A 12,825-nucleotide genomic window follows, 5' to 3' on the forward strand; every position below is an offset into this window, starting at 1 on the left:
TTATTACTATTACTATAATTATTACTATTATTTCAAATGTGATCTTGGCCATAGTGAAATTTCAACTAATTTTGATTTTTTAAACATTCTCTCACCTATTTGCGGTCATAATGTTGTCTTGTAAACAAGATTCCGTTATCTTCAAGTTTCACCTTGCATACAAGGTCGACTTACATTGAAGGTTTTAGTATAATCTTTGCAGAATTAATTTGAGGTGTACCTTTTTTTTTTTGTAATTAATGTTGTTACAAATGCAAACAGGACTGCGACGCGCCAGGTTCGAAGCTGGCTGCCAGGCCACTGCGTCATGCTCTGACACAAGGGTTGTCGCTACTCACTTCCTGTGCATCGTCGTGCCTCGGCGCCGTTATTTATCACTAGATCATGGGAGTTAGGCGACTAAGTGACACAAGACTGTGTGTGGACGTGCGTGGTAAGGGGGGAACCACTGTTGAGCCTAGCTCCAGTGATGATTGCAAACTGCAGAACTTGACAGACATTGAGTTACTTGAGAATAAACATTTTTGAGTGCCAGTGATTTGTGGTTGGACATTTTTAAGCACAATTATCTATTATTTATGTAACTACAAGTAATTAATAAAACTGTAAAAAAAACTTAATTGGGCTATCCCTTACGAACCCAGCATTTTCCCCGCATTATAAATTGTAGTAATATAATTGACCCAAATAGAAATATTATTTTGTTAGTAACTAAATGAACATTTGTTTGACGCTCAAATTTTCATTTAACTCGTAAATATTAATTTCATTAACTTTCATAAACGGAATAATCTTATTGTAATCGAAAAGGAGTGAGAATGTGTGTTAAAAGTTTATTGCATTTGATACCAGTATTGAATATTCACACAATCCTTCTAATTTCATTCCACTTAAAATCCATTCAGATTGGAGTTACTATATGTAGGTAATTAGTCTGGACATGGCTGGTATGAATATGTGAGTGGCTGTCATGCAGCACTGTAGAGCCACTGGTGTGCCATGTTGCAGCAAGGGCCTCTGCCACGGGGTGGCCTTGTGGGCTGACTGGGACCTGGACGGGAACCCCAAGCACGTCATCTCAACGGGCCCCATCACGCCCCCCGACCCGGGCAGTTTCGTGGCCTGGGACATGCACACACGCCAAGGAGTGTACTTCTTCCCCCGGCACCACCTCGTACATTGCAGTGCCTTCCTCGCGTTCCACGTCAGCTTCCGGCCGCTTGAGGGGGACCTGAACTTCGGCTTCCAAGTATTTGAGTGACACCCGTCGCTGCTTTGCTAGGGCAAATGTAAACCATCATGAAATACAATATTCTTGTTTTTCAAAGTCTGTTGAGTTCATTTCCATTCATACCAATTGCTTGTTAAATAAATCCTGCCAACTATCATCCAACGAGCCAGTTCTGAGGTGTCTCAATTGTAAGCACTGAAGAAGATAATTTTGTGTATCCACACAGTGCTATACAGTGAATTGTCATTAAATAGTACATACCTCACTTTTAAACTGCATACATTAAAACCCTTTTAAGAAAATACTACTTAGGAAAATCTCATTCATAATAAGTTAAAATGTATGAATTGACCTATAAATAAATACAATTTTACCCTTTAGTAAAATTTCCTATTATAAATCAAAATTTCTTAGTACCTTGAGAAACTTATTAACATGGATTTACTATATGTATTTTTAAATCCCAAACAAGCAGTTATATTAGTAACATTTCAGAGTAAAATACTTTTATTATTAACTTCAGTGCTGTGGAATTCTTCAGATATGTATGTTGTAATCTGCTGAAATTAAGCAAAAAATAGTGTAAAAGGGTAGTAATAATGCAACATTTTATGTAATAAGTACAATAAGTACTATATTTTGAGCAAAGAGTATTATGCTAGATATTAAAGCAAGGAACAGCATTTCTATGAAAACTACTAGGTTCATGCCATACCTGCAGAATTTATTTGGGTAATAAGTTTTTCTTTTGTTTATGAATCCATGGTTTACATTCCATTCTTGAGATTTTGTTGTGTGTGCAGACTCTTGATGGTATGCTGTTTTGACTGTCAAATTCTACATGGATTTGTGACTTGCTAGGTTGCAAATCTGAGGTCTTTTATTTATGAACAAATGTTTTTTAAGTATAATTTTTTTTCACTTTTTTGAAATATGTTTTACATTGTGTCTTGTTTTGGAAGTGATCTTGGTTACATGTTAAAGAATTATAAAGGTTCATTTTGATAACCAACTATAGAATATTCTGTTTTTCATGAAAGCTTTGAAAATATTAAAGTTGCATTTTTTTTCCCATGGGGTTGTGTGAATAATTGTTATTGATAATCAGAATAATCGGATCATTCATTGAAATTTATGTTAAGTGAAAGCCAACGTAACAAAAATATTTCATTCAACTGAATAGTCTCTAATAAATACTAATTAGTTAGTTAAAATCAGTGTATTAGTTTCAGTATAAATCATCAACATTTTTCTTTAAAAATTAAAAAAAAAATAAATAAATAATTTTGTGTGGTGTCTGTTTCTTAACTATTTGGATGCTAGATATATGTATTACGAAAGCAACAAAATTATACTTCAAAAATATTTGTTCATCAATGAAAAATGTCTAAACAGCTGGAACAACCCTCAGATTTTCAACCTAACAGGTCACACATTCATGTAGAATCTGACAGTGAAATAGGTCACCATCAAGAGCCTGCACACACAACCGAATCTCAAGAATGGAATGTAAACCATGGATTCATATTTATATCACAGTTAGTAAAAAAATGAAAAACTTGGTTACCAAAATGAATTCTGCAGGTGTGGCATGACCCAAGTAGTTTTCACAGAAATGCTGCCTCCTTGCTTTAATATATAGCATAATACCGTAATCACTCGCGTAATGTCCGCAGTAATTTGACCACATTTTTGTCCAAAAAAATGGGGTGCGGACATTATGCGAGGAAAAATAAAAAATACAAAATTTTGTGTCTTAATTATTACTAAAAAGGCACAAAACGTATCTAAAATCAATTTGGATTTCACTAGCTATTTTAAAAGAATATTGCTGCGGGATCGCTTGCAAACAACCCGGCTTAGACCATGTTTACGTTGCTGTAATTGCCATCGGTAAATGTCTCGCACCCGCCGGAACATTAAAAAAAAAAAGCGCTACACTGAAATAAGTGTGGTTACGTGTGCCTTATTAATTTGATTAATATGTGATGGATTAAAACGGCTATTAACTGCACGGCTGCAATATTTTAGCCGTACAATATCCTTACGTGCGGCGCGCAAGGAACCAGCGAGCTGGCAACAGCGCAGTGACTCACCAGTTCCACATCTGCTGCGCTCTGTACTCAACCCCCCCCCCCCCCCCCCCCCCCCCCCCCGAAAATCTGATGGCCTTAGTGACGTAGAGAAGGAGGAAGGGGAAGGAAACATTTAGAGCGTGAGAATGGCCAAGGGAGGGATTCCAACCAAATGTAAACAAAGAGGGCTTCTGTTCTGTCCAGACACAGGGTACACACTAATTAAAGTTGACGTTTCTTTTACGCTGCGCTGCGTGTCTTACCTCAACAGAAAACAAGACTGATCCACGCCGTGTTGCATTTGTTGACTGCAACTGTTCTTTTATTTTCCGCCACTGACGAACACTTTTTTCGTGCACTTCAAACTCCCTTTCAGCAGCCCTGTTCCCATGCTCTTCAGCATAATGAACAACTCTTAATTTAAACCGCGCAGTGAAGGATTTATATTTACCCATTCTGTACTCTACACTACAAAACTCGACGCGAAACTCATGCCTTGAACTTGCGTGCGTGTTGGTCAGCTGTGTTTACCGTTATCGTGCTTTGTTCAGTTCAACGAATTTCCCCACCCTTTCAGGACAGGAGAGAATGTACAGCTCAAGGTCACGGCTTTGTTTACAGAGCCGTCAACTTTCCATTTGTACTGCGTCCTTTAGGGGTGGCCAAAGTTGTGTTGCCCGCCGTAGACGACTGGTGCGGACATTATGCGAATTTTAAATTTTTTCTTTTAAGGATATATAAATAAAGGGTGCGGACATTATGCGAGGGCGGACATTACGCGAGTGAATACGGTACTCTTTGCTCAAAAAATAGTACTTTATTGTCCCGACCACACAAAACAGTTGCACTATTTCTACCCGTTTACACTATTTTTGCTTAAGATTCAACTGGATATAGCTGCGCACTAGACAATCTGAATTTCTGCCTCTGTTTTACACCCCCTACCTTTGGATGCAGTACATTTCCCCTTCTGCGGCTGAACTTCCCACCACATTCTTCAGCGCAGCCCTCCCCTACCAAGGTTTCCCGTCACCCCGCCCCTTCTTGGTTGGTAATGTCCAAGGTTAGTGGAGGGGAGGTTGCCTCAGACGGGCGCGTATCTTTCTGCGCAGGCAGCGTAGTGATACAATGACTTTGCTCATGTCCTGTCCCCCCAGTCAAGACGCGCACGCTTTCACAAATATATATTTATGTTCCGACAAAAGTGGACATACTGTCATAGAGGCGATCTCATGACACGTGTATTTCTAGTTTCATATTTAGGTGCACAATGAATTCAGGCACCTCAGGGGAGTTTATCGCGTGTGTGTTTAGAGTTTTATTTCCTGGCCTGATAAACGTTAATTTGTGAAGTGTTCGCTGTTGAACAAATATTTTATAACATTAATGCAGTTTCAATACTAGTCTGCTGTGTAGTAAAATGCCCGGGACTGTGTGTGCTGTAGCTGCTTGTAAAATATTGTTGTGACATAACAAAAAAGTCATACCGTATATACCCGAATCTAAGACGACCTCGAATCTAAGACGACCCCCAAACTACAGCCATTTCAGGAAAAAATTTTATTTATTGTATTAAACACATGCCAACAAATTAGATATAAAATTGAAAATATGAATGTTACAAAGGATTTCAACCACCACTTTTGAAATACTGTTAACAGTTTATGTACAAACAGAAATAAATATTTACATATATGGCTGGTACTGTAACTGTTGGAAACTGTTAGTGTTTCATTATGCTGATGCATCATCTTCATTGTTGTCATCTTCACTGCTGTCAACTTCAGCTTCAATTGCATCTTCTTCACTGCCATCCAATGCATTAAAAATGCAACATTTCTTGCAGCAATATTTGGCAGAGTTGTTTCCACCACCGCACATTAACTTCTGAAATGCTTTATTTTCTTGCAGCAGCGCAATTGTTTGTACTTGCAGCGTACTTTAATACCCATCATCTTAAAGTTTTTGTCATCTTTACTTTTTAGTAAAACGGCTTGCAGACTTACCTCTAGTTTCCATGTGGTCGGCCATTTTCACATAATAATTTGTGTTCAAAATGTAAATAACATAACTCGCGGAACCGTTCGTCCAACTCAACGACCTAGAGATATATAGACTGCTAGTGGAAGGCCATCTTTGATTCCAATTAAATTTGACAGAATGGTGGGCAAACAGTGCTTTGTTAGCAGACGACGTACGTTGACAGCAGAAAAGTGGCAGTGTACTAAGTTAATTATGTAATTGCATTGAATCTGAAATATTAACAGTAAAGACACAATTACAACTCGTAATGAACGAATACGACTACAAAATAACAAACCCACACAAATCATTTAAAATGGTCATTATTCCATTGCAGTCAATTATTTTAAATTAATAGTACTTAGTGATGAGATAAATTCCATGTACTGTATCAAATTACATACACGAAATACATATATAATTAATAGGTTCAATAACTGATCTACATATTGGTCACAAACATTGGGTCGAAGAAGGGTTAGCTATTTTTTAGCGCATTTAATGTCGTACCTACACATCGCATTACGATGAAACTGTATTTAAAATTATATTTCACTCGTTCCATCTTTAAGTATTACCCGCAAAAACTGTAAAATTGCGAAAAACCTACAGTTTTAGGGAATTTACTAGCAACTTGCATCTTTCTCCCATAAGAACCAATGCTTTTACAGCTATGTTTTGCCCACCATTCTGTCAAATCAGCTCTCTGTCTCTCTCGCTCGGATTGTAGTTCCCCAGTATGCCGTCGACAGCAGCAATTGGCGCTGAAAGCAGTGTGATGCTGATAAGCAGTCTATATATCTCTAGGTCGTTGGTCCAACTGAAAAAAATAACAACAGCAAGGAAGTACTATATAACCTACATTAATGTTTTTTTACACGAAACTAGTCGATAAGATGGGCGCCATCTTTTGCTATAGAACATTCCAAAAACATCAGTCGTAAAATGTGCAGCCAGTAACTACTGCACAACCCGAAAACATTAACCCAAAATACGTATGTTTACCTAAAAATCAGTGTATCTGAATCTAAGGCGACCCCTTTGTTTTGAATTATAAATTATGGTAAAAAATGTCGTCTTTGATTCGGTTATACGCTATATCACAGATTCCCATAAGAAATTGTTTTCAGAAGCCAATGGGTGCAACGTTTCAAATGACAAGATAAATTCAATCCTGATACTTCATATGTTTTTTCAGATCATTTTATGTTTGAGGACTATGAACGAGATCTATAGTCGGAACTAATATTTACCTGAAGTCATACATTGTAGCAACAAATGAGTACACTCTATACTAGTGGCAGTTCAATGCATGCTTGAACAGTTGTTTAGCATCAAAAAATTACAAAATATTCTTTACTTTAAGGCACTCATGCTTTTACTAAGTACATTAGTTTCCAATATTTACAAAAAATGTATCAAAAAATGCGTACACTCTATACTAGTGGCAATGAATTACTCCAGGAAATATTATCCTAATCAGTTTGCTAGTTTACTATTTTCTAAATGAAAATTTGTTAATTGTTTCTCCAAATTTCGTTTCGAAGTTAAAAAAAAAAAGTGAAGTCCGTGTAGTCTATGTTTTTGATTTTAAGAAAAGTCAAAAAGAATTGGACCTAGATAATAGTTTCTATATTTTCTGTAAATCCAAATGTCCATACTTTAATTTTAACTTTAAGTTAACTTTTATAAATGTATGTTGTGTATAATTAAGTATACCTTTTTTTTATCGATCAACATAATATTTGCTCCGTAACCAATAAAGTGAACTTAAAAGTCAATGTTACTGGCATTACAGTATATTACACACAAATTATTATTATTATTGCAAACACAACTGGTAATCATAATTTAAAAATAACTACTATAATCTATTTCATTGTACGAAATTTGACGTTTAGCTTGTGAGAAAGGTTTGAGACGACCACGTGTGTGGTCCGCCTCCTCAACTAAACCGATTCTCGTGCCTCGGGCGTTTTTAACAGTGTAAAGGAAGGACTGTATGAGGACGTGTAACGTAGAAGTAAATAAAACCAACTTAATTGAGTCACGTGTCGTTGTGTTCGGAGGGGGGGGGGGGGGGGGGGGGGGGGGGGTCCTTAACCCAGTCAGCGGCATGTGGGACGCCCTAAGAGCCCACTGCGGTTAAGTAAAAGCGTGCCCGACGCTGAGAGCGGGCTAGGGTAGGGACAGCTGTGGAATTAGATATATCAGGAGGGCTAATATCTTGCCGCACACGGGCCACGTAACGCCCTGAGTAAGAGTATCAAGCCGGGTCCACGTGCCCACTATTTCCACCAATAATTCAGATCGTAACACCGGTACGCCCTGAATATGTATATGTCATATACATATGTCTTTCCTAAGCAAATTATATTCAAACTTTATTCAAGCAGATTATTTTTATTACTGTTTTGTATCATATTTAAATTATAATTCTGTTTTTCTGCCCTTCTACCTCCCTGTACTGTCTAATAAATTTATCTGATACTGCTATAACTGTATCTTAATTGTCAATCAACAACTTAATTGTGGTTATGAACTGGAAGCAAAACACTAAAAAAAGTTTACAAATATATTTCATATATTTATTACAAACATAGTAGCTTTAGGTACAATGTCTTGTTAACCAGTTCAACTTAACTTTTAAAGTATAAATTGGCTTCTTTAGATCTTGACAATATCAAATCTGATGGTTTTTGTATCTGTAATCTTAACAGTTGCTGTACTTTATCAAATCATAAGTAATGAATATTTTGAACTAAATATTAATTTATGAATAAATTCATAACAGATATATAGCTATACATTTGTACACTTCACTGAAAAAAAAATCATAAAAACAATTATTTTAGTTGACAGTTAAACCTCGTGGAAAACTATTTATTATGTGGGCTTTTGAGGAATCTGTGATTTTGTAAAAAAAAATAATAATGTACACAGAAAATTTTGCTAAAGCTGCCTTTAGACAATAAGATCATTTGTGACCTGACTTAATAGAGCATCTGCAACAAATGTGGTTTCACAATGTTTTGAATTAAAATCTAAAAAAAAACATCAAACAAGGATGGAATTATGAATAAAGTTTCTGCAATGGAATTTCAATGTGTAAATGTGTAGTAGTCACACAATTTTCAGATAGGAATTATTTGTTTGTAGATACAATTGACACTCAGTTATATCAACAACTTTATATTTAATGCTTCCTTGGAATTGTGTTAGTACTTCTTTATGTGGTAGCAGACACTCTTAAAAAAAATTACTGCTCCTCATAAGCCTATCATTTTTCGAGAATAACAAGATATAAACTACGTGATTTGCAGTGGCCAATGTAACTTCAAAAGAATAATGTTGCTCACATAACTTCTTTAACTTGTAATGTAACAGCAATACTGTATTTACACTAAAATTCAGCCAAATGTTTATCTGATTTTTCCCCCCTAGTTTGCAATAAAGGCATATACCAACTCTTAAGTAAATTTCACTTAACAAATTTTGATATTTATGATAATGCTTGCTGCTAGCCACGAACTTAAAATATCTTTAAGTACAAATTTCATAAATATTTTTTAATTAACAGAAATATACTACTTAAAGAAAAAATAGTACATTAATTTACAAATCATTACTATTTTAAGCTAGATAAAAATAACCCTTTGAAATACAGATTATCATATTCAAACTCTCATATTTCCCCATAAAAATTTGTACTTGTGAAATATAATGATGGCAATTCAACTACAATGATTTGACACTTTATATATATTTAATTATAACAGTTTGATAATTATTAGTTTTAGATAAACATAAAGGGGAACTGAATATATTTTCATAACATGCTTCTATGTATCAACTGTTTAGAACACAATTTCGACAATAGATTTTAATTTTAATAAAAAATCCTCCCGTTCATCACTGAAACTGTTATTCATTTTAAGACGAAGAAAGTGTAAATAAATAGTAACTAGTTTTTATCCTGCATTGCCCTGTGCTAAACACTCCTGAACAAAATGGCACCTTTGTATAAAAATTGTAAATATAATCAATAAAACATTCAACAAAAGGCATTTAACTACACATAAAACTATAATACAAGTACATATGTCTTACACACTTACAAATGTTTTTAATGTCTTCCCTAGGGGAGGAGATCTATAAAAGAACTGCATCTGAACTGGGAGGAATGGCTTCCATACACATTTACAAATAATTGTCATCTTGTTTTATTGGTCCCTCTCTATTGCAGTGGCCCAAACACAGCAGACATTTCGTGGAACCAAGTCGCAATAAAATGCATATATATAGTTTTAAAAATACATTAATCAAAAATTATCACAGTCGAAAAAGTATCTCAGCATAATGCCAAAGTGCAAATATAGAATCTCTCATTTTATTTAAACTGTACATTTATACTTTCATTATTTAAAGACTAGAGTTAAAAATTTTATTATTGTATGTGGCTAAATGTTAGCACAATAGCTTTTATTGTATTGCAAAAATATCCTATTCAGAGATCATTTAAGATTATTTTTTATGATGATACAAATAAAAAAAAGTAGTAAATAAACTGTTGTAACCATCAGATAAAAAATTTAAGAACAGTCAAACTTGTAAAATATTTAAACACATTTTCTTGTATATGCAATAATAGTCAAAATAATAATTTACTATCTCATAGTAAAGTAATTTTTTGTTAACAGATTATAAATCAGCAAGATATTCCTATTTGCACAAAATCATTCTGCTAGAGTACGTTACATAGGATAAAACACAAACATGCAGTTAAAATCTCTATCACTCACATTTCTGGCACTTTTTTTTTTTTTTCACTTTCGACACATTTACGGAGTACAAATTAAGTTTATTTCTTGCGAACAAGTGTACCCTACATCATAGCACTGTACTAAATGATCATATGATTCACTTTCACCTCTACAAATGATGTACGGTGTGCACAGGAGGTGAAATTATTGTATATGTTTGTGAACTATGGCGCGTGCACCCATAAAGTTTGAAATACAACAGTTATGTGTGTGTCTTAAGACACATTATCACTTTTTACCCCCTAAAAGCGTTCAACGCTGTTTGCATTACGACTTCACTGTCAGAGAAAAAATTAAAAATAAGTTCTACAGATTGGTACTTGTGTAACACACTAATAGTGGGTAGACATAACACAGGTATGATTCCTGAGCACGAGTTTTCAAATACTTGTTTCCTATCCTCATAACCGTTGCCGCCTCCGACGAGGAAACGGTAGTGTCTTGCCGCACTACGGCAGACGCTAGACGGTGGTTTCGTTCCTCCTCATGGGCTTGAGCGGCTGCAGCTCGCGCTGGAGCCTGTCGAAGTCATTGTAGTACTCGTGGTCGGACTCCTCCTCCGAGGACTTCTGCTGGGTGACGTACGGCCGCTGAGGCACGCTGCCGTTGCACGTGGGCTGGGCGCACTCGCTCGTGGGGATCCCCAGCGTGTTGGAGAGGTGCACCAGGCCTGGGTCCGAGCTGTTCATGATGTACTCTGGGTTGTCGATGCTCGTCTTGGTCCTCCCAGCCAGCGGAAGGAAGTCGGGGAAGCTGCGGTAAACTCCGTTCCTTGCTTCCGGGTTATCTGCATCAAAATTAATGTAGTTTAGTTTGTGGCTTAGAAATGTATGAAATTTTAACTAAGGTACATAAAGGATGGATGGGATGAAACTGATTCCTGCCATTGCGGCCAATTTGAAGAATACATGAAATTTATGAATTAGGGCTTACATGGTGTTCACCGAACTAGAGTTTTTAAACTCCTAAATTTCCCGGATAATTGTTTAATTTTCCTGAATAATTTTGAGGCAGAATTTAGACTCCCTAGTGGCACATGCAAGACTGAGTGATTATTCAGTCACCAAATTAAAATAAATGCTAAAAGTTTGTTTAGAGAATGTAAAATACAACATTTTAAATTGCCTAGTATTTTACCCATTAAGAAACTATGGTGCCGCCATCGCTGATGGTGTATCGCATCATTGGTTCCAAGCATTCATCACAGAGCCAAGCAAAGAGTGAAGCATTATCAACACAACAAATCATTGCCCGTTACACCAACCGTCGGTGCTCCTCTGTCGCACAGGTCATTTTATGCCACATCGGTGCCCCCCTTAGTGCATGTACAACAAACACATCAGTGGTGTGATGTAGTGCGACAAAATTAACAACTCCAAGGTCAATAGCGTCGATAGCCACTTTCGTGGCTATCAAGCAGTGTTAATGTGTTCTTCCACCTGGAAGTGTAAGTATTCATCTGCCAACCATAGTTCTCAAACAATATTATTAATTTTTAATTTATTAAATCACTATTGTTAAAAACAATAACCTTATAACTTGTCATTAATTCCTAATTCACTGTGCTATCATGTTGCAAATCTCAGCCTGAATCGCTCCCACGCTCTGCGTACTTCGCACGGGAAACATGGCCCGGGGTAGCTCTGAGCTGCCAGGACCAAGTCAGTCGCTACTCCCACAGCACCGGATTCGTACGCATCCGCACACCACGGGGTCTACAGCACCGTTGCCGCCATCAATTGTGTATCAATGGTGTAAATTTTCTTCAAACCTTTCACATCGACCCAGTGGCTAGCCCCCTTTCGGTGTGGTTGTTAAGAGCCCACTGCTTAACTTAAAGGTTATATTCCATTTAACGCGTTTACGAGTTCTTTAATTTTTTTCTTGTGTAGTTGACGGGCCGTACTTAACTCCGGGAACTATTTCCTTCTTGTGAACATCATCCTTGTGCATACTTTGATCAAAAACTGTACTTAACTGTTCGTGTAACGTGGCGTGTTTACAATGTCGGGCTCGTAGTATCCCGTGCATCCTTTTCTCAGACTGTCAGTTTTGTAGTGACATGTTACGTTGTGCCTAACATTCAGCATTCACACGTCATATTTGCGTTCGCCGTGTTTTACGTCATCGAGGTAACGTCTCAGTGAAATTGATCCTCTTGTGCTGTGCTTCGCAGACTTCCTCGCAACAAAACAAACTGGGACTCAGTCGCTGCTCTAATCAGGGATGCCAGGCATACGCAACCATAAGTACGATGGGACGTGCATCTGCCCGACATGATCCAGGCTGGGTGCTGCGGTAGCACCACGTATAGTGTCAACCCATTGTGAATTAACTTATTTCATTTCCAATAAGCCACAGCTGTCTCCATCCACATGGCATGAACCCCCCCCCCCCCTTTGAGAACTCACCAGGCATTAACATCAGTCAATCTCAGCCTTGAGACAGTCCACACGGTGACACCGGGATTATTTGGAAATTCTCTGTTTTTCAAAAATGTTTTTGTACTATGATATTCTTGACTGGTGTGCACATCATAAATTACCTACAAGGAGACATCTATTTAAATGGATGTGTACTTTTCAAGTGGATTTTCCCATCCACCACTGAACCAAGGAGATGAATTAGTATTATTTTGCTTTGAACTTCACTTTGTTTCATTCTGTGCAGGTAT

The 12,825-nt window shown here is 36.9% G+C and overlaps 2 protein-coding genes across 14 annotated transcripts in view; one reads left to right on the forward strand and one right to left on the reverse strand.

The window, feature by feature from the left end:
- Positions 1-1,327, forward strand: part of LOC134546231 (protein arginine N-methyltransferase 7) — a 138,872-nt gene extending 137,545 nt beyond the window's left edge. For all 11 annotated transcript variants that reach the window (XM_063388866.1, XM_063388868.1, XM_063388865.1 and 8 more), the window contains one exon: positions 1,009-1,327. In XM_063388866.1, the coding sequence (XP_063244936.1) occupies positions 1,009-1,261 (253 nt within the window). In that variant the 3' untranslated portion in view covers positions 1,262-1,327. The remainder of the gene's footprint in view (positions 1-1,008) is intronic.
- A 6,213-nt stretch (positions 1,328-7,540) lies between these two features.
- The window catches only part of LOC134546234 (epidermal growth factor receptor), a 605,999-nt gene continuing 600,714 nt past the window's right edge, over positions 7,541-12,825 (reverse strand). For 2 of the 3 annotated variants that reach the window (XM_063388877.1, XM_063388878.1), the window contains one exon: positions 7,541-10,938. In XM_063388877.1, coding sequence (XP_063244947.1) covers positions 10,613-10,938 — 326 coding nt within the window. In that variant the 3' untranslated portion in view covers positions 7,541-10,612. The remainder of the gene's footprint in view (positions 10,939-12,825) is intronic. The other variant, XM_063388879.1, reaches the window with a different exon arrangement.

This window comes from Bacillus rossius, chromosome 1, assembly GCF_032445375.1.
Source record: "Bacillus rossius redtenbacheri isolate Brsri chromosome 1, Brsri_v3, whole genome shotgun sequence".
Classification (NCBI taxonomy): Eukaryota; Metazoa; Arthropoda; class Insecta; order Phasmatodea; family Bacillidae; genus Bacillus; species Bacillus rossius.